Source organism: Triplophysa rosa, linkage group LG12 (assembly GCF_024868665.1).
Source record: "Triplophysa rosa linkage group LG12, Trosa_1v2, whole genome shotgun sequence".
Classification (NCBI taxonomy): domain Eukaryota; kingdom Metazoa; phylum Chordata; class Actinopteri; order Cypriniformes; family Nemacheilidae; genus Triplophysa; species Triplophysa rosa.
Genome location: NC_079901.1, coordinates 13617816 through 13640605, shown reverse-complemented (window position 1 = coordinate 13640605; position 22790 = coordinate 13617816). Strand labels below are relative to the sequence as shown.

The 22790-nt window shown below is 41.7% G+C and overlaps 1 protein-coding gene across 3 annotated transcripts in view; it reads right to left on the bottom strand.

Moving 5' to 3' along the window:
* sipa1l3 (signal-induced proliferation-associated 1 like 3) overlaps nucleotides 1-22790 on the bottom strand; it is a 67262-nt gene that overhangs the window by 3819 nt on the left and 40653 nt on the right. Inside the window, exons 3-21 of one of the 3 annotated variants that reach the window (XM_057347686.1) lie at nucleotides 21173-22761; nucleotides 17777-17907; nucleotides 15904-16092; nucleotides 15591-15765; nucleotides 14555-14658; nucleotides 11977-12134; nucleotides 10808-11393; nucleotides 10434-10708; nucleotides 5249-5488; nucleotides 4969-5145; nucleotides 2793-2914; nucleotides 2510-2622; nucleotides 1993-2423; nucleotides 1711-1911; nucleotides 1466-1628; nucleotides 1208-1385; nucleotides 950-1117; nucleotides 718-844; nucleotides 529-610 (exon numbers count right to left, since the gene is read on the bottom strand). In XM_057347686.1, coding sequence (XP_057203669.1) covers nucleotides 529-610; nucleotides 718-844; nucleotides 950-1117; nucleotides 1208-1385; nucleotides 1466-1628; nucleotides 1711-1911; nucleotides 1993-2423; nucleotides 2510-2622; nucleotides 2793-2914; nucleotides 4969-5145; nucleotides 5249-5488; nucleotides 10434-10708; nucleotides 10808-11393; nucleotides 11977-12134; nucleotides 14555-14658; nucleotides 15591-15765; nucleotides 15904-16092; nucleotides 17777-17907; nucleotides 21173-22532 — 4980 coding nt within the window. In that variant the 5' untranslated portion in view covers nucleotides 22533-22761. Of the gene's footprint in view, nucleotides 1-528; nucleotides 611-717; nucleotides 845-949; nucleotides 1118-1198; nucleotides 1386-1465; nucleotides 1629-1710; nucleotides 1912-1992; nucleotides 2424-2509; nucleotides 2623-2792; nucleotides 2915-4968; nucleotides 5146-5248; nucleotides 5489-10433; nucleotides 10709-10807; nucleotides 11394-11976; nucleotides 12135-14554; nucleotides 14659-15590; nucleotides 15766-15903; nucleotides 16093-17776; nucleotides 17908-21172; nucleotides 22762-22790 lie in introns of all 3 variants that reach the window. The other 2 variants (XM_057347685.1, XM_057347687.1) reach the window with 2 other exon arrangements.

Sequence of the window (22790 nt, the reverse complement as noted above, 5' to 3'; positions counted from 1 at the left end):
TTATGTGAGCCTATCTCTGCAAGCCTGTGAGAAAATGAGCCGATCAGATTTCGCTCCCCTTCTGACGAAGGTAGGGGTTCTTATAATATAACCGCCCCTTTATCTGAATGTGTCCACCCATGGCGCTGCCGCCATTTTTGTTTTCGCAAGTGACATACGTGTATTAGTTCCGACACCATGGCAAAAGTAAGCAAAGTAGAGCAAAGCATGCTAACTGTTCTTTTGTTGGCTGCACAGACCAGCACAGGAAACTGTTCCCAGCCTCATAGGAGATTTATTTTATTTTCAATGGAAATCCTACAGACTGAACGAGGCAAAGCTACAGATAAAGACCGGTATTTTTTAAGTAAGACCTCAGGGACCTGTGGCAACTTAAAAGTAGGTAAAATGTCACCGTGAAACGTTTGTCCAAGCGTTCTTTACATCATTGAAAGTGGTCTATAGAAACGTTTAATACAAAGTGCATAACCGCACATTTGGTCAGAATGAATCTGTCCTGCATAGATGAGATTCCTCAACGTCACTCACTTTTTCCAGATCGTTGTTTAGTTGTTTTAGCATGACTTCTAAATGATACAGACGACCGGGCAAGTTATTAGAAGTTTCTTCGCTGTAACACACACACACAAACACGCAAAGAGAAACAGTGTCAGAGAGGAAAAATGAAAAGAACAAGTAGTGTGTGTGAAGTAAGTATATGATGTATGAATGTCATACCTGCTGAAAGTAGGGGTTGTGCGAGGTGTCTGTGGCGTGTGGAAAGGCACAGGGCTGATGACAGGCCTCAACTCATTGCCCCCCGTGTGAGGCTCAGACAGTGAAAACAAAGAAACGGCCCTTTGCACTGTACAAAACAAACACAAAGATAAACTGTGCATATCCCAAACAGAATGTTATCAAACAGCTTTCCCTAAACATCCATCCTATATACTCGACCTGATGTACTCACACGTGCATTGACTCGTACCTTCATACGCCTTGGCAGCATTGACAAGGCTGGACCACTCCAGGCCACAGGCAGTGTCAGGAAGAGGCATGAGTCCAGGGTCAAGCCTTCTGAGGGGTGGAACCTTATCCCTCACCTCAGTCAGAGACAACTCTGAGGCTGACAACGGCACTGAAAATCCAATTGAATTAGAACAGATGAAGTTACAATCAGATAGCAAAAACATCACTATGTCTAGCAAATGACGCCCACCTTTCTTACTAGGCATGAGGGCTCCGTGGTTGGTGTTGTGGCGCCGTGTAGGCAGCGTGCATGTGAAGAGGAGGTCGCTGGGCGGGACCTGTCCTTCAAAAAGTGGTGTGCTTGCATAACTAGCGTCTCTCCGGCCACTACACAGGCTCTCATCTGAGAAAGTGCGCTGCAGAGTCCGATGTGGCGACTGTGTGGTGGGCACAAACACAAATGAGTTTCAACTAAATTTGATTGATTTCTGTGTGAACAAAATCTGTATGTGCTCACTGCGTCTCGTGATGGCATCTCTACGGGGTTGTCCATGATGATGAGCTTTTTCAAGTCGTCCTCAATAGTGCTCTTATGAGCTCTGCGTGGTGAGCGCAGGTCCCTCAGAGAGGCACGTAATCGAGGCTGTCCGAACACGTTTTTACTGTTCATGTCCACTTGCCTTGAAGGACGCACAACACAATAGTTAAAAATTGAAAGTGTGAATGACATTATTCATGAGGTCATCCGCATGTGACACTTACTTGTTGGTGTCAGTGGTTGTGGTGCTGGATGCGGTACTGCTCTCCTCCTGTTGCCATGCACTCTGCTTGCTTTTAGTAAAGGATTTGGGGGCGGAGCTTGACAGCTGGGTGGAGCCAGATGAGGGTGTGGCAGTTGAAGCTCTGAATGGTCGAGGTTTGTCTGCCATCGCAGGGGTTTTATACCCTTGAGGGGTAAAGGCCCTAAATCCACACACATAAATCCACACAAATTGAAACACGTGCAAATACGAACCAGCCGAATAAAAAAAAAGACTTTCATACCTCGGTTTGAAGTTGTCTGTATTGCCTGATCCCGGAGGGGGAAACGTGCGTGTGCGATAGTTCTTGCTTTGACTGGCGGATGCAGGAATGACTGGGGACGACTCCCTACGACGCCCGTCCCCCGTTCCCGACAGTTCCTGAAGGCCACTGTATGTAGCAGAGCCGTGCATGGGTTTGTGGGGAGTGCCTACGCGACTGCGGCTGGGCTTGCCTCCTTTAGTGTTGGGGCTGGGCGTGTAGAGAGATGCATCAATGCCACTGTCACTGGAGCCTCCCTTCCCCATGGGGTCAGGATCAGGATCTAAAGGATCACTCAGGGCCCCTGAAGCCCCGCCTCCCAACCCATCAAACCAGCGTTCATCGCTGTGACTGCTGGAGGCATTGCTGGAGAGGGTGTTACTGCTGGAATGACTGGAGTAATGTGTTTCACCCTGAGAGAGAACAGAAGAATGATTCAGATTTATATACATGTATTTCTTTGTGTATATATATATATATATCTGCTATGATTTCTCACCTTAGAGTGGCGGTTTGGAGAGTCCTTCCCTGCGACGTCCTGTCGGTTTTGTCTTCTTGGAGCTGACCCCACCGACACACCTCGTGATGAAGCAGCGACGTGCCACATGGGCTCTGTCCAGCACAAACACAAAGAGGCATGGGTGTTCGATTCTCCTGCCTTGTGCTTCAATGTTTAACCAGCAGAGGTCAGTATTTACGAAGTAGTGATGCACTACTGGAGAACTGGAGTTTCATACTTGTCTTAGTGTTTCCACAAAAGCTCCGTTTGTGTGTTTGTTTACCTGACTTGTTGCGTTCCATCGTGCTCTCTTGACTCGTGAAGCCAGATGACGATTCTCCACTTGACACATCAACCGTAACATGTGGGTCAAACTGTTGTAGAGACCTCTGGGCTGATCCAAACCTGCACACATATTACACACATATATTAACCTACGCAAAGTGGCCAAAACAACTTTGGAAAACTGTCGACTTTACCTTTCATTCAAATATATTATGGAAGATGTATTAAAGATATGCTGTTGTTGTGCTTGGACTGTAAAGCAAAGCTCAGCTTTAAGAAGAATTTAGGGACGCTTGGCAAAAAAAATTACACGTGCTTTGCGCACACACCATTTCAAGGCCCAGAATGGATCAACAAAATTTGAATAACTAATGAAACTTTTGTCAACGTATGCTTTATTTTCATGTTTTTCTACACATGTTCTATACAGTAAAACCCATATTCACTGTAGCTTGTGTTTTGTAGAATAATTTTGTCCAAATTTGTTCATATTTTGATGGTTTGATTGAACACGAGCAGGCATTAATAGCAACTATTGTGCAAAAATACCCTCTGGACATCACTTCTGGCAACTACTTTAGTATTGAATATATATCATAATCCTCTAATAAAAAGGAACTAAGTCACACATACCTAACAGAAAACAGTTCACCACTTCCACATAAGACCCAGGAACATGTATTAGTAAAGTAAACACTATCAATGGGGACTCTAAATCAGTGAGTCTTCATAAAGTTCACATCACACCGAATTGTGAGTTTGCTGCCACCCAAGTGTGCCGTGGGTTAGAGCGGTGATGTACGGCTCAATCTGATGGGACTATTATTAGCTCTCGTTAGGAAATCTCTCTGATTCACCGGCATAAATACAGTCAGTGTAAAATGCTAACAGAACCGGTGCCACAACAGCTCCTTAAAACACGCTAATGCGTCATAACTGCAATCACACTCACTGGAAATAAAGAATAAATAAAACTAATCAATTCTTCCTCTTTATTTCAACTTCTGAAATGAATATGACACAAAAACATAATCATGAAATATTTAAGATGTTTGTCCGATGTTGTTTAGAAAGGATGAGCCATAATTGTAACACAAACACAGAATATGCTAATCGATGACCTACTTTTCTTAACTGTATCAAATGTGAATGCACGCAAGTATTAAGTATTATAAAAGAGGGGAATAAGGTGGTAAATTGTGAAAAACTGTCAATTTGACACCTAACGCAGAATTATTACCGTCTCATTAGTCAGACAGACACAACTCACACAACTAGTTCCTCTGGTTAAGTCAACCAGCAAACATACAAACACAGAGCTGTGTGTCTGACTGCCTGTGCATGTCTTGACTTCTGCCATATACAACCATGGAAAAAAATTAAGAGACTTCAAATTTTCAGTTTTTCTGAATTTAGTTTTAGGTCTGTGTTTATGTAAAACTATTATTTCTATTTTATTCTGTGAACTACGGACGATATTTCCTATTCAGATGAAAATATTTATTTTTATTGCCATTTAATTTCATAAATCTGAAAAAGGACCAACTGGTCAAAATAAAAAAAAATTCAGATCCTAAATAGAGCAGCAAGGAAAACAAATTCATATTCATGTTTACACAACACAATACTAATGTTTTGACATATTTTAGGTTCAGTTCAAAAATTAATATATGATTGAATAAGCTTGATTTTTTTCCCAACTTTCAAATCTTTCACATTGCTGTTGTGTTTACGTCATCGACTTTATGACTTTATGTCGTTCCTGAGGTTTGATTGTGTTGGAATTCAACAGACACTGGACTGGAATGGATGTAATACTTGTAGAAATGCTGAATAAAAACGAAACCACCGGAGTGGTGGTCTCTTAATTTTTTCCATGGCTATACAAATAGTTTTGAGTCTCAAACACACTGATGTGACTACAATGACTGAAGATGTTTATTTGTACTCTAACTAATATTCATAATAATTGATGATACATTCAATAAGTAAACCAACAATGAGAATATTGCGATGATATTCTCAAACACACGGCACAGTGTTCGACGGCTTGAATTTGGTCATCTATGAGCTTTGCAAAACTGTAAGAAATGCTCATATCCTGTTCAAAGTCAGGAAAAGAATGCATTGACGCCACATGCTACAAATAAACAGGACATGTGATCAGCACCGACCTGTCTGGAGAGGGTTTATAGCGAACAAAGGGTCCACTATGTCCTGGCACCCCCAGTGCTGCGGAGTTGAACCCAGAACCTGTAGTGGAGAAACTAGCCGAGGGATTTCTATATGGCATCCCTCTGTCCGCACCGATTGGAGATACGCTGTACTGGTTTTCTGGGTAACTGACAGGCCTGTGGGTGGGGACGGAAATAGCTAGTGAGAAGAAAAACAAGCGAGGATCCGGAATCCAAAATGTTTGTCTTGAGGCTTTAACGTTATGCAGGAACGTCTCACCGTTTCGCTGAGATGTGCTGGGGTTCTCTGTATGGAATAGGAACCAGCGCTTTGTGTGTTCGACTGGGGACCGCAGGTGGGGCGCCACTGGGGGTCCAACGCTGGGCGGTGCTGTGTGTCGCAGGGGGGCTGTCCCAGCGCCATACTGGCGTCCGCTGCCCACTGCGATACCCTGCGGCTACTGGCTCCGCTTCTCCTTTCTGCTCCATCATCTTCATCTCGAACTCCTCTGTGCAGCCCCTACACACACATACATAACATAAATGATTTATTTTCATGACTAGATTCTCATTCATCTAAACCAACAGTGCAGTCATTTGAGTTGCGAGCTCTCGAGTACAGTGGCTCAGGTTCACCCGCAGATCAGCCCCAAATCCCAGTTGACCAGTTCACTAACCCCTACTGAATGCCAAACAGCAGAATAAAACCCTCTCATCAGCGCAAGAATCCCTCTGGGTCTTTGCTTTCTGATGATGATGAGAAACTAAACCCCTTCTGTCTAAAGCCCCCTCAACTGTCAGCACTTTCACACGAGGACTCAAGTCAAGGTCCAACTGTCCTTTGATTTTAGCTGCTTCTGAAAGAGCGCCTTTATCAGCCTCGCCTACATCTATTTAAACTTGTCATCGTCCAGGGCCATTGAGTTTATACAAATCATTCAAACCGTGTACACGAGTATACTGTAGCTTAGTGAATGCTACCAAACACCACACCTTTTAAAACCACATTAATGTTCACCCCAATCACAAGTCTATGCATCTTCTTATAAATACAGTATGTTATTTGCATTTTCAGAGGATGCAATGTTGTGGAGGTTTACTGTCTAGGGACATCCTCAAGTATCTGTATAGAGAAAGATATTTGAAAAAATGCTTGTAACCAAACAGTTCTTGGCCACCATAGCAGGAAAACGTGCGCCAGAGCTGTTTGCTTTCCTACATTCTTCAAAATATCTTCTTTTGTGTTCAACAGAACAAAGACATTTATAAAGCAAATTGTCCTACTATGGCAGTCAAGGGTGGTCAAGAACTGTTTGGTTATCTTCCAAATATCTTTCTCTGTGTTCATCAGAACAAATACATTTATACAGATTTGGAACGGCGCGAGTATGAGTAAATGTCATTTCAACTGTTCCTTTATAATCTCTGATATTCTGATCTTTCATTTACTATAAATCTAAAGCATTTTTTCACCTGATTTATTGCACGCTTGGCAAAAATCCCAGGTCTGATCACTTAGAGTAATAGCACACCTCTCCTCAACAAGCCACACAATTCACATCCATAACACAAACGGGACACGACACAAACTGAACTTTAATACAATTATTAATAGTGACGGCAATAGCAAGCATCTTATAGAAGAAAACTGTTATTACTCGATGAGGGTTGAATGTCTAACTCAAGTTCTCAATGGTTACTGTCAATACTCTACTACAAGCCAAAAAAAATCTAAGTGTCACAATGCATCTGAAATTCCAGCACTTGGTCTAGCAGAACCCTCTGGCTCCCGATACGGTGGATCATCTATATTTTATACATCATCTCGCTGCCACCTATTATTATCCTCTCTCCTCGAGGAAGACAGTGGGAGATAAAGCAAATCAAAGACAAACTGCGAGACAGAAAGCCAGCAGCAGAGACAAAGGAAAACAAGGAGAGGAGAGAATGGATTACACGGCAGCACAACAGCTCTTCTGTCTAAAACACCCAAAACTCCCTTCTGAGGACCGCATGAGAGGAAATAAACTATCCAGACTGACTACACAAGATGCTTATGGGATGGAAACTAAATATTAACTCAACTGCACTGGTTGCTGGGAAAGATATAATTATCAGCCAATGAAAACTGTTTGGAAGGCAACTGATGTTTCACCACAAAGGAATGATAAAAAAACAACACATCCAGGAGTTAAACATGTTTACATGTAAAAACACAGTAATGCAATTTGACAGTTTGACAGCTTTAACATGACCTCAAAACAGTCAAGCTATAAGTGGACAAAGGAACCATTAAGGAACCTTAAGCGTGAAAAACATCAGCACAGCCGTCTTTTTTCATCTCTAAGGAAGTGTTGTTAGCACCACCCATCCATCCATTCATCCATTCTCTCAACACCTCCACCTCCACTGTTGATCTCCACGTTCATTGTTCCGACACAATCAAGTTCCCTGTTCCAGCACATCACCTCGTTCTCTTTGTCTCCGATAGCAGCACTAACCTCCGAACGCCGAGCTGAATGTTTTCTTGGATGTCCGCCGCAGCTCCATGAGGCTCTAACTGACAGCTGAAGTACAGTCGAGTCTGACAACCACACACACACACACACACAGACTTCTGGCTTTCCCCACCCCTCCAATCCTCTTTCACTACGATAACAAGGGAAGCGGGAGGGAGAAAGGAGGGGTAGTTCTTTCCCCTGTAAGCTACACCCTCCTACTTTGTTTCCAAGCATGGAGGCGCTCAGACATGTCTCAGCATCGTTATATCCTCTCCCTGCATTTTAAACACACGCGTCCTCCAAATGCATCTCAATGAATCCCCCTTCATTTATTTTAAGCCCCCTTTCACAGATTCCTGGCTTTAATCTCGCACGATCTGCTGCCCTGGTGCTTTCCGAGCAAAGACAGCAGAGGAGAGCGATACAAATAGAGAAAGGATGACAGAAAGACAAGCATGTCCAAGCATGCAATTAAAACGCTCTTTCATTCCACCGAACAGGGTGGACAGGGGTTTTCGGAAGCGTGTGTGTGCAAGAGAGAACGTTTACTGATGCAATTGAACCACAATGAAGAACACGCGTCCCGCCAATCAAACATGCCGCCGTGTAATTGGGCAACGGTAGCAGCCACTCAGGGGGCGCGTTACAAGAATGGCTTAAAATTGTTGCATTGTGTTTCTTAACTTATAATTTTATAACTTGAGGTTTTATTAAAACCTCATCTAAAAGTGCACTCAGGACAAGACATTACAGATAAGTGTTTTGCGGTGTGTAACGCTACAGAAACACCTGAGTCGCTTCTACTTGACATATAAAACAAGAAGAGGCACGTTCACACTGTGCAAACAAACATAAGACAGAAACCTTGAGGAGTTTAACAACCAAGGACAAAAAGACAGAATAATATGATCTGCATAAATCGACACTTACTGGAAATAAATCCATTACAACAGAAAATGTACAAGTTGGAGTTTACATTCACTTTAATTTATTGTACCTGCCTATTCTATTCACACAGGTCAGAGCTGACATTTCATTACAGCTATTAATCTTGCACACAATTTATTAAAAAACCCCAAATTGGAGCACACAGTGCCAAAGAAAAAAACGGACATTGTTTTAGAAATGGATGGCGTCTCGTGGAATCACAATTGAATCAAATTATGAGGTGCCTAGAGATTGCCAACCCTACCGAGAAGACATGCGATACTAAACTATAACAAACGTTCACACACAATGCATGCGCATGCAGTATAGAAGCCAACACGCTTGCATACGTACCTGATAAATGCTGTAAAACCGAGGCTTCACATAATCACCGTTTTCATTTGGAAACTGTTCCATCCCTCTCGCCTCGCCTCTCCTCTTCTAACACACACTCACTCTCTCTCTCTCTCTCTCTCTCTCTCTCTAACACTCCCACTCACTGTTCCCCTGAGAACTGAGGCGTCTGCCAATGTTCTCAAAATCTGGTGAGTGCCTGCGAGTGTGTGTTCTTGTATGCATTTGTGTATGTGTTTATTATGCATCGGACAAAAAGAAGGTACGAGTGAGAGTGAAACAAAATGTTTCCTTTTCAGTAAAAAAAAAAACATCTGGTTTTGCGATGCTTTTTTCTTTTACCTATAAAACCAATGAAACTGAATATTTGAAGGTTTCCAACACTTCCGGGCATCAGCGTCAGACGGCATACATTCTGTTATGAGAGCTGTCATTAATCTTTCCAGACTGAGAATGTGTCTCCAGGGTGATGCAAAGCGCAAAAAAAACAATAACAGCAGCCCTGTCAGATCTCAAACTTGCTGCTGGTCAGATTTAGTGCTGAAATGTGCTTTTTTATATATATACTGACTCTTGCTAAATTAAGCTGTCAGTTTTTGTATTCGGACTAGGTGAAAACACTGACTGCGGTTAAATGCACAACATTTTTGCAAAAATAATTTCAGATTTGACCATATTTTGCATGGGGCGTGCAAACATACTAACAGGCTGCCATAACAAACAGGTGTACATCCATGTTTCTAAAAATCTGAAAACAGCTTGCATATTAAAAGAAATGTCACATACTTTCTTAGATTCCTGTATTATGTGCATTTGGTGCATAAACACAAATGGCATTCTCTTTTTCAAACGTTCACACCAAACAGAAGAGATTTGTGAGAATTTCAGACAACAGCATCCTGAATGAGGGATGCAGCCAAAGCTTCTGTGTCCAGACTTTCAGACAAGCTGGAGCCTTTTAATGTTATCTCTGTTAATGTTTGTCAAAGCGAAATGATTCTATTCGAAGTATGAGAGCCATTTGACAACAAGGCTGAGTTAATGGCTTTTTGCAATATTCTAAATACTAACGTGTACTTGAACTGAAACCCAGACTCAAAAGAACGCTGATTCAGGTATTAGTGGATGCCGTGCTATTCTGTTTCTCATAATACTGCAGAGATACTTCAAATCCTTGGATCAATTTAGTTTTATTTATGTGTGTTTTGCTACACAATTCTACATTTTCAATTTACTGAAGAAGCAGGTCTTTAAAAGATGTTCTCTGCATTATAAATTAAATAGTCCTGGGTACTGGATGCTGACAGGCTATCATGACCTATCATATATCTGCTGTCCTTCTGAAACCTTGTATCTCCATATTTTGTGATTATTATTTTTAGTCATAAATCATTGTTATTATTATTAGTCAACCTTTATGTTTGTCACTGGGTTTTGCAAATATCTAACCAATTAAAAGTATTAAAAGGTGCTTGTCAACATTTAATCATTTAAAAAGGTACATTGTTTTTTCTATTTCCTGAAAAATATTTGGACATCCGAGGTTTCGGAAGGTCAGTGACAAAATATAATAACTGCTTAATTCTGTTGTAAGCCATTGGGTTGCCCAACATAACAGCATATTAAACCATCTCCTCTTACAAAACACACCTAAATAATATAAAGAAATTCCCAAATGCTCACCTGCGGGCCCCTCCCTCTTCATAAGGTGGAATGATGACCACTTTAACAGTGACCGACGTCCGCAGTAGGTCAATCATTTGCTCGTGGGAGAGCGTCACCGCGGCAACCTTGCAGATCTCCACCAATCGGCTGCCCTGTCGGAGACCCGCCTGCCAAGCAAAACCATATTCCTCCACCTCAGACACCGTTCCGTCCAGACGAACGTGGAAACCAAGCTGACCTAAACCATTACGCCGTAACGTCATATCAACAGTCTCACAACCTACAGTCAATGTCTGCAAAGACAAACCAGAGAAAGACAATCAATGACAATCCCAAACAACCATCCAACCAAATATTTCAATAATACATGCAAAGCTCTCCATATATCCTACCTTAAGTCTCTGCACCACCTCTCTGATATCCTGGGCATTGCCCTCGGGCACCCGTAAGGCCACGTGGTCTCCTCTGCCATAGTAAACCTTCAGTGCAAGTCTTTCTGCTGTCCAGCCAATCACGTCAGCGCAGAAACAATTAAACACCACCTCTTTGGTAGAGCAGTCCGCCAGTACTACATACTCATTGGAGATGGCCAGCACACAGGGTAGCTCGGCACCTCCGCCGCTAAAGTCCTGCGCAAGCACACGCCAAACAAGCGCCCCCATGGCACCCATCTCTGCCCCCTCTCGTGGCCGCACGCGTTCCTTCCGTTTGGAAGCCAGAGAGATGAGATTGTTCAGCTTGCCGGCAGTGTCCAGCGGTGTTGTGGAAACGCAGTTTTCCGCCAGGTCACGCAGGTACCCTTGGCGCGTACGGGTGGCCATTGTGTGGAATTTCTCCGATTTGTGTGCGGCGTTTTCGGCGTTGATGATCTTGGCTAGCAGGAAGGCGCGGAAGGCAGCGGGGTCACGAAACATCACGCCGTTTGAGGGAAGAGGCGGGCCAAATGGAGGGACGTCCTTCATGCGTGTCACTGCCACACTATAGGACGGAATGTGTGAAATGTGTTACTGCAACCAATTAAAGTAAAGCTTACTGACTTCAATTTTTATGACATACTGTGTGTTACACGGCCAAAAGTGTGTGGACTTTAACATTTAATTTCAAAATAATTGTATAAATTTGCACAAGATGCTGGAACTGTAGGGTTGTGAGGATTTGCTCCAATTCTGACAGACGAGGATCAGAGGTCTGGCACTCATGTTAAGTGATGCTTGCAGACAGCATTTCAATTCATCCCAAAGGTTTTCAGATCTGGGCTTTGTAAAGGCCAGTCAGCTCTTGTACAGACCTCGCTTTGTGCATATGGCAAATTCACGCTGGAGCAGAAAAGGGCCCTTTTCAAACTGTCGCCACAAATTTGGAAGAGCACAATTCTCTAGAAAGTCACTGTATGCCATAGTATTAAGATTTGTTTTTGCTGGAATCACCGGAATAGTCGAACCCGTTAATTACAAGGGAGTGTTCACATAGTTTTGGCCATGTGGTGTAATTCAGTGACTAGCTACAGGCCACACATGCAAGAGTGTGCTTGGTGTAGAGTTGCTATGGAAACAAGACCAACCTGTAGCAGGTGTTGTCAGAGCAAGGGTTGTGCACGCGGACAATCACGAACACGTGCTGGAAGTGTGAGCGAATATTCTGTGGAGTAAACGGAAGAGCTCCAGGCTCCTGGAATATAATAGTGACTATATCATTTCCTATGTGCCTCTTCCTCAGGAGCTGTGAGAGAAATAAAAGAGAGAACAAATACAACCGAGTCATTCAATTCAACAAATTTACCAGGGGATTCTTAACGTAGGTGGACAGGAAGTTTTCACTTGTTTTGATATAAGGGAGATAGAAAATGAGAGAGCAAGAGAGAGAAACTATATAGACTGTTCTCTGTTGAAGGGCACTGAAAAAATAAACGTGGGAACTGGCAGAATTATCTTCAGAGACGCACAATGATTTTTCTGGTGAGAGACACAGAGGTGTGAGCTGTTAGCACTGCAGCAAGAATCTGTGAGACAGCCCGTTATAAAGCAATAAAATGCACTTAAGTTGTACTAGTTCTGCATTTCCTGAGGGAAGAAACAGTGCTTCCAAAGCACCAAAAAGGTTAGATAGACACATCTAACTGTGTAAACACAGAATCAGATGCATTTAGCCGTTGTCATAACACTCACTGCGTATCATTACTGCCGATGCAGGAGAATCAAAACATAGCCTGTGTCTGAATATGCATACTTCCCTATTACATAGTATGCATAAGCAGTATGGCCAAATGAGTAGGATTGTTTGAAAATTGTTGAATGTTAAAATACTAAAACAGGTTAATTCTTCTGGTCTGGATGACCACTGTCGCTTACCTTTTCCGTAGTGTTTTATTTACATGTGTCTTAACAACAGTTTGGAAATAAATGTGATCTACCTCCTCATGGATAATAAATAAAAACAATTTAAATGACCCTGTAGTAACTCTTATCTGTTGCTTCATTTTCTGCATTAAGTTGCAACTATTATTAGAAATTGAAGAGTATCTGTAAGTGTTAGAGGCTGCCTACCTGTTCACAACAGTGTGAGCCCATCCGTTATATAACCTACAGATTAACTAGACACTCCATGGAAAACCATGGAAACCAAGGTCTTCCTTGAATGTTAACATAAAACCACACCCTTTATTAACCAGTCCTGAGGGGGACGCTCCTGTACTCTGAGATTATTCTACAATCTTGACACCCGTTTCCATTGCTCAGAGAATTATCTGACAAACACCACCCCCTGCAGGTTGTCTGAGAGGCATGCAGATAAATTTGCTTAATAGTTCACCCAAAAATAAAAATTCTTTCATCATTTACTCACCCTTTTGTCATTTCATACCTGTATGGCTTTCTTTCTTCCGCATAACACAAAAGAATATATTTCGAAAAATGTTGTTAACTGGACCCCATTACTTGCATTGGTTTTGTGTCCGCACAATTGAAATGAATGGGGTCCAGTGTTGTTCGGTTAACAACTTTCTTCCAAATATCTTCTTTTGTGTTCTGCAGAAGAAACAAAGTCATACAGGTTTGAAATGACAAGAGGGTGAGTAAATGATGACAGAATTGACATTTTTGGTCATTCTAAAGCTGCACTGTATCCAGTTCTGTTCCACCAAATTTTACAACAAAAGTAATTTGGTCAAACAGGTTTCCCAAATACTCCGCACATCTTCTATTTTTCAAACACAGAACCGCAGCGTTTAGACACGTCTGAAAATACTGATGACATTTTCAGGGAAAATTTCTAAAGGAAAAGTTTTCTAATGAGAAAGTTTTTATGATCTTGAATCAAATCAAATAAGCTAACTTTCTGTATAATGACTTCACTGATGATGCAACCGAAGCAGCGCAAGCTCTGAAAAATAATTGCAACCAAAGATATTATAACCAGGGTTGAAAATTAACACCCATCACAAAAATCACCTGTAGTGGGTAATGCCGTCAAATGAATCCCTGTTTCAATGAAATCCCCATAATATTTCCTTCCCACTGAACATTCTTTCACACGGAAAAATGTAACACCACATTTTACACATTATTGATTAACATTTTCAAGGGAAACTACTTTAACACACATGCATGTATGCGAAAACACACACATCCTAAGGGCAAATGATGGCACATTACTGGATAATAATAAACAGTACGGAAACACCAGATGAGAACCACACCCTGCTCTTATTCATTCATCAAAGAATATTTAACAAGCAGGAGAACCTGACAAAGGCAAACATAAAGAGAAAGGGCGAGACCAATCCCTTCAACCAAATATAACCAAAATACAGATCGGGAGAGTGGACATGCAGAAGCTGTGGCTCTTGTGTTCCGCAAAAAAATCCACTGCTGCACTCCATAAACTTTACGACTCTTCCAGATGTTTCTCTGCAAACTGACTCTGCCAAATGCAGCACCCATAACAAACACATTGGCGCATATGAGCAAAACGGAGAAAGTGAAGAGCATGTGAACAACGTGCATAGCATTCTGGGAGTATTTCTAAGTGAGAAGAGGGAGGCGGGACCTGTCAGGATAATTTGGGTCATGCCTCTTAAGAACACGCTCTACACAGACTCTTTGATGTAATAACATGCACCGATGAGTGTGTGTGCGTCTCACCTGTTGAGGATTATTGGGCATGTATGGAAGCATGGTGGACACATGAAACATGATCTCGTAGTCTTGATAGGTGGTATACAGAGAGTGTGTTCCAGTTGAGTCCGCTGTTAAAAAAAGAAACACACATATTAACATTACAAACAACGTGCAGTGAAAATCCGTTTGTGTGAACGATGTGAAAAATATAAAAAATGTATGTGCCTTTTTAATGGTACTTGTCCCAATTTTAAGCTAATAAAACTAAAAAAAAATTTACTATGTTGTTATATATATACTGTATATGAAGAGTTTGGTTCCAAAATGATATAACTTCGTTTTAAAAAAAATAAAAAATCATGTTTTTTTATTGTGCATTCCAATTAATATCACTCAAACTGCAGTTGGTTTGTTTTGATTTAAGCCATAATAACTAAAAAAAAATACAGCTAACTAACACAATAAAACATAATAAAAAACATTATTTTGTCATCTCATTTTGGAACCAAACTCTTCATATATAATATATTATTATTTTATTACAGAAATACAAAATCAGAAGCATTATTATTAGTGCTTCAGACATTTGAACACTGTGTGATTTGGGATACCAACATTGGCACGTTTGTTATCCATTCTCGGTTTAACTACACTCTCAAGGCAATTGCTGTCATTCATTCACTAACCTATGACACTCATTCAGAGGATTTGTGAGCTTATCTGTGATGTGACTTGTCAAAATGTTTACAAAGATGATCTCTTAAAGGTGCAGTTACACACGCTTACACTGCAAGTGGCGTGAGAAATGGCACACTGTACCTTTAACAAAGTTGCGCGAGCATGTGTTACACCCTGTACTAACTAGGCACATGTCAGACTGAGCGTCATTCAGTGTCCTCAAAGTAAAAATCCAGCATGATGCAACAGTCACAGAAAATATTTGACTTTTTTCTAAGTGCTATGCTGTTAGGAGAAGAACTCTTCTCTTAACTTGAAAGGGATATGATTCATCACTTGACGTTTTTCTAATTAGGGCTCTTTCTAAGAGAGTCGTGCTCACTTTTGGTATCCAGCTGGGCAGCATATTTGTTAAAACCCCTCAGACACACAGTTTCTCCCAGCAGCTCCATGAAGGCGGTGAACGCTGGCGTGGCTTCTTCGTTGTTGTACATCTCTTCCTCTGTGCTCTGTCCAGCCCGACACAGCAGGATGCCCACTTTGTGTTTCCGACTGAGCTGTAGACACAAACAGAGCCCGGGTCACACACATGAAACGTATATGAAGTACAGAAATTGTATTTCCAGTGAATTAGTCCTTAAAAATCTCTTGTTCTCAGCCACAGATATATTTTTAACTGGTGACCCCGTACTCACCCCCTGCTCGTCCAGTTTTAGAATCTGCTCCGTGACCTTGGGTGTGTTGAGGGACAGTCGCAGGCAGGGCACGCTGAGCTCTGGCAGCACATACTCCAAAACTTCTTTCAGAGGCAGACCTCGAACCGATCCGTGCTTCGCCGAGGACGGAACCGTGTCCTCCAGGATCGCTCCTCGCAACGTGACCATCTAAACCAACCACGAGGAGAGAAAAACAAGGGTCATGACCCATCATCAAGTGACTAACCCAATATCTTGATAGCATGTGACAGACCACAAGAATGACTGAGAAATGGCACATTAATGCTGGTGTCCAGAAGTGCCCACTGTGTGGCATCCTTTCTCCACTGACTCCCTGATTCATCACATGCAGCAGCTCACATCCGCTGTTAATCTTTCACATGCTTATGCTATTGCAGTCTTCAGCCGTGGGAATGCAAAAATCGGCATAGTACACACTTGGAATTTGTGGATCATTCATAAGGATGTTTCGTGCTTTTGTTTCTGACTGAAGTCACATATTATAGGACGTCATGAGATTCATTCAATCATTCAAAGGAAACCTTAAAAAAAAAGTATCCTTGTTTTTAGTGTGTAAATACTTCAGACACTTATGACCACATCCTATAATAATGAATGAGTGTGTGTATGTGTGAACTGAAGACTGCACTGTTTAAAGAGTGTAAGTCTGATGTGTCCAGGCAGCCATGTAATCGGACTAAAGCCAGTCATACCAATACAGCTCAGCACTTTTCAAACACATTTACTCAACTTCTTGGCCACACCAAACAAGCTCAGAATTTACTTTTCCTTTAGTGTGGAAAAATAAGATGGCTCACTAAAAGTCTGGAGAAAAACTTCAGTGCTTATTTTTTTCCTCAAATCAGCATTTTACTTGACGTGACAATATTTCAGCTTTTGGAGAGAAAAGTGGCTATTTGTTTAAGCGTCAGTGGCCATTTGTTGAGGCGTCAGTGGCTTTTTTTCCAAATGAGCCATTAATATGTCCTTCTAGCACAAAATGCAAACAACTTGTGTCAATTTTGTAAAGTGAAAATTCTTTTGATGCTACGTTTGTAAGTGTTTTGCAAGCTTTCAAGCAAGACAATGTCATGTCCTGACATCCATATAAAAGCGTCTTAAAAGCTACTACTGAAGTGCACGGAGAGACAAAGTGCTCAAAATGAATGAACTAAATCAATAAAAATACAATTGATAAGGTGAGCAGAAACCAACTTTGAAGCACCAGACACAGCTGTAACATTTTACACAGGAACGAAACAATGCATCCCACTTGACACATTACATTTTTGAGAAAACGTAGCCATCTGTGTTGATTCTCATGCAATGCTGACAGAAAACAAGATGCCTAGTTGCCGCAACAACAGGAGAGGCCTTACACGCAGTATACAATACACATATTTCTTAAAAAAAAAAAAAAAGGTAAATCCATTTATACATGTTTGCATTTATAAAAAAAAAGTACATTTTCTCAACAGCGGTTATAATTTCCACATGTCTGCATCAGAAAAGCACAGGACATGCAAACACTATGACATGATAGTTACATTCCACCAGGACGTTTTGATATTCATTTATAAATGACAGAATCAAACCATAATGCCAAACTTCTTAATCCTATAAACATTGACTGAGCCTCATGTGGAACATATGAACTTTTACGCTTCCTGTGACATTGCCTGAACAACAGCACATTGTCGTCTGGGTCAGGCACTGAAATTTGCAAAATGATAAATGTCAAACCTCCGGTCATTTTTTTAACCAGTAGAACGTTTTATATATGACACACACTCTCTGGCATTTGTTTGTGGACACAGTGTGCAGGTATAATTTATTTCTCAGTCGTACACACCTCACTGGTGCGGAAGATGATGCGGTATTGATACTGGTCCTTCAAATCTTTGGTATCGTCCAGTTTCTCTCTACGGATGCTCAAAGCCACAGGCCCCAGCGTCTCATCAGTACCAAAGTAGTTCCAGTGCTCTGAGTAGAAAAAGAGAGAAAACAAAACAAAAAAAAGTCAGATTAATACCATTTATAAAAGAAAACAAGACTACAAAAAAAACATTCATGAGGTCAAAATAAAAAGGAGAAAATAGTAAAATGATATGAGGGATGATAGATGGAGGAAAAGCACACCGGGAAAGATTTATAAGGAAAACTTAAAATGCTGCTTAAAGTAGGTCACCATGGGATAAAGGACATTAGTCAATGTCTGGTTGGCTATAGGACTTCCTGTAGGTACTGTGAGCATTCAAATTCAATACAACACCAGACACAAAAACATACACAATGTTGCTTGAACACATTATGCAAGACTAAAGGAAGTCATTGTCCTTTCAAGTTTTCCCATAGGATTTTGTTTTTGCAGACCGGTGAAACTAGGTGTTTAACAAAACTAAGCCTATTTTGCATTTTACTTCTTTGACTTTTGAATGTATCAAGATGTAAAACTACACATGGTCATATGAACAGCAAGTTTCACTAAGCTTACAAATGTGAAGTTTGTGGAAATGAACGCACATAAAACCTGCTCATTTCCAGCAACACTACACATATATATATATATACACACACACTATACACTATGATTTACTGTTGGGTCCAATTATAGCAGGGTTCAAAAATAGTACACTGAACAGCATTACTGTTTTAATGGAAATTTGATATCCCATCGATTTTCCACTCTTCATTTCATTTTGGCATTTAGTCTAATGTTTCCTTAATCTGTCAAACCAGTGTCTCAGCACAGGATATGAGTTTAGCTGTTTTGTAAGGGTAGTGAAAGCTCAGGAAACTTGAGTTAAGAGAATTATATGTTTCAGGAGCGTGCATATATGGGTTTTCAAGATTTTGATGCTACGCAGGGTGCTTGCCCCCCGACTGAATCAGTGCCACAGTTCAGCTGGAATTCCAACATACTGTATGTCTACACACAGTTTCAGCGAGGTTTTAACTATATCAAACAAAGTGTTGCTACACTAGAAAATGTAGCAAACACATTAACTGCTGATAAGAAGTACTTGGCGCCACAAGGAAAAATACCTTGGCTGCTCATGACGCATTCTTAGTCATTAAGTTAAACATTTAACACCCAAATGTAAGAAAAGACCACCGTGAAGGGTTCTTAAGAAAGTATAGCTTCAATGTGAACTGTGGAATTTTCCTAATGATAAAATACTTTTCTAGCTTAGTATGCCGTATGGTATTTGTAGGTTGATTGCTCTCAAAGCATCACATTGTTGGCTCGAACATGCCAACATACACAGCAAAATCGCCAGTCTTAGAAAAGGTCAAATTAACACTCACAGTGTTTATATAATCCACACTTTGAGAGTGTGGATTATATGTACACTGTGTATGTTAATTTGACCTTTTTTCACACTGGCGATTTTACTGTGTAGCAACACTGCCTCAACCAATAGAATAAGTTTAGGGCTGTTTGACAAACCAAAATAAGTGTTTGCGCTGTCATCATTTCTGCAGTTGTGTTCGTGTGATGCTCACGATGCAGAAATTGCACACTTTGCCTTTAACAATATCTGGTATCACGCCTGTTAAACAATTCATTGGACCCAGAATAAAAGTTTGTGTTTACATAATTTGTCTGTCCACTGTGCGTATTTATAAACACATACACATATATCTTTAGGAAATATTTGCATGTATATATTTACTGTATATAGACATGTGCCGATATTCGGTATTGTGATTAATTGTGGTAATGGATTAGCACGATGTTGTTATCGCGGGCACTTTCAAATACCGCGAAAATATATAGATTTTTTAGAACGTGTTTTTGTTTATTTTTCATCAACCGGATAAAAGTACACTGTGTGTATGCTGCGTAGGAATGCGCACTCTGATATAAACGATCCCATTCCCCATGTGGAGATGCCTACGTGTGTGTGCGCGCGCTGCTGAGAAAAAGACGCATGCGCACTCTGATGTAAACAGTACCACACGGAGAGGAAGCATGGCGGAAGGAGGAACGCTGCCGACAGTTTATCCCCCTTCTAAAAGGGTGAAGTCTGAGGTTTGGAAATATTTTGGGTTAAAAGTAAGCCGAGTAATGAAATTTGACAGTGTGGCAGAATAATTATTTTAATTATACGTTGATGGAACGCAATAAATTCATACACTGTCACAAAGTGCGAGTGAATTTGCTGTTTATAAATGTTTATCTTGCTATAATAGTTAACACACTGGCTTGGCTTGTTATTCAAACAATAATAATAATAATAATAACATGAATTGTAGTACTAGCGTTGTACAGACATAAGTATATTTAAAAGCCGTTAACAAAAGTTGTTCTTTTGCAGTTTGCACTTTATTCTGTTTGAATAAACTCACTTTATGCATCATTACTTGTTTTATTTATATTTAACTGTTTGAGGTTCTCTTTATTATTTACAATAAAGTTGTTATCAAGAGTAAAACACTGAAGTTGGTTTATATTTTCAACCTGCATTTCTCATAGAATTGAATACTGCGATAATACCGTTTACCGCGATGAAACCTTAATCAATTAATCGCAGCATGGAAACTGTATATATACATCATATATATAATAATAACATTTATGAATTTATTTTATCTTTTTCTTAAGTATATACAAACATTTATTCATTTTTATATTTTTCTTAATTATATACATGTATGTGTATGTTTATAAAACAAAATTAGCATGCACAGTACACAGACATATATCATGTAAACAAAAACTTATTGGATGCGATTAATCGTTGAACAGCCCTACCTGGTATGCACCCCGGAAAGAACACATATCTTTGGGTGTACCATTGATTATTTCTGAAATGTTAACCTTTATCTTAGCCAACCCTTCTCATAACAGACATGTACATGTAATTAGCAGCATGATGATAAGGGTGCATGTGCAAAGATTTATCTAACGTGGCTACAAGGCGACGAGTGGGCTATTTTTAGACTTTGAGGGTTTTTATAACACTGGCATTTGGGAAGGCAAGACCTTTAGTGAGATGAATATTTGGGAGGCAGATGTAGTGAGATTGTGCTGGGAGCATAGCTTCACTTCCACTTTATTTTCTTTGGTTAATAGTATAAGACGTTCATAACTGCAGCATTATTTGAGTGCTGTTTACTGTGTGCGTGAATAATACATCCTTCACTACCACTCATGCTTACAGACACTCTGGATCTCATGTTGCTTTTAAAAATGTGATTAAATGATATTGCAAGTCAAATAAAAACATCCAAAATGTCCTACCTTTCCCATGGAAGTGCACCTGGTAGTATCTGGCACCCAGGTCGACGTGCTCAATGCAGTGATGCTGCAGTCTCTCCAACCTGGAGGCCTGAACTTCTGGCGACGCTTCCAGTATAGACACACTGGCATTACTGCAACGTGGGTGCAGCCTGGCCTCCACCACGCCAGACTCTCCCCGCTCCGCCCATGAGCTCAGGAAGCTAACTTTACGCTCCCCAAAGCTTCCAGTCTCATTGAGAAAGTGCGGGCAGCTCAGCAACAACTGGTGCTTAGAACTGGGTGAACCAGCCTGCTCTGACTGTTCCAGGACTATGGTCGAACTTTCCGACAGGTCTCTGACACTGAGGTCATCAGTGCTGGAAAAGCTGGGCTCTACGCCCCCCAGAGCAAGAGCTCTGGAAACTGCCAAGGAAACAGCGGCGGAGGAAGCGGCAGAGGAAGCAGCTGACGCTCCGGTGGCTGTGTTTCTCCGCTGGGCAGCATAGCTGCGGGAAGCTGCTGCCTCGTGCAAGTCAAAAAGGACGCTCTGAGCATCGTAGTGGGCAAAACTGTGCACACAGAGCCATGGTTTGGAAGACAATGTTTCTAGGGCTGGAGCATCATCGGCGTCACCACGGGGAGTTTCAGTTTCACCTCTGCTGGAGCTGCGGAGTTTGCGGAATAAGGAGGAGGTGCCGAGAGATGACTCTGTGCCGCCGCTCTTCTTGCGTACGCGATTCTCTGGGCGGTCATCGGGACGTGGAGTTGATAGGAACGCATGCGAGGTCGGTCCATCTAAAGTAGTCGGCGCACCAAGTAGCTCTCCAAGTTTGGCGGGGGCTGTGCTGCGCTGGTCTGGTCGTTCCTGTTGAAACTGGCTGAGCATATCAAAAAAGCTTTGTTCCGACACCGCCTGCACGTTGATGGAAGAGGTACTGCCATATTCCCGGAATAAACGGCCTTCGACTTCTGTTTCATCTTGTTCACTTAGTGTAATCTCGCTGTTGGAGCGCTGCCCTAATGGAGCAAACCCCGGAGTCTGAAAGCATGGGGGTGTGCCCGGAATCACCAACCGACCACCTGATTCAAGAAAATCACTATCCCCTCGGTGGGGGAATCTGATCAAGGCCCCACGTGTAAGCCCGTCATCACTGAGGTCATAATGACTTCCCTGGCCGTTCTCAAGCAGCGATTCCCGTGACAGTGCCCTTCGTGGAGGCCACTCTGCAATCCGAGCTCGGACCCCCATTTTTGGCACTGAGACACGGGATGGGATCGGATCACCCATAGAAGAGTGGCCATTGTGGAGGGTTAGACGGAGGTGGGGAGGGGGTTGGGAGAGAGGTGTGGCACACACCCCTGTGTCTCTGTACATGTTCATGGAGCCCAGTGAAGTCTCAGGGCTGAAGAGGGCAGCAGGGGTCGTGTGGGAGAGAGCATCCTGGACCGAGAAGGCTGGTATTTATTGGCAGGGAGGAGGTATGGATGAGCTCCACGCTGCTGTTGCTTCCTCCCACTCCCACATTTATTTCCTTGGTGAGAAATGACACGCCGTCTCTGATCCTCTGGACCAATCACAGCAAAGATTAAACTCCACTCGAATCACAAACCTGCACAAGAGCAAAAAAAAGAAGAGAAA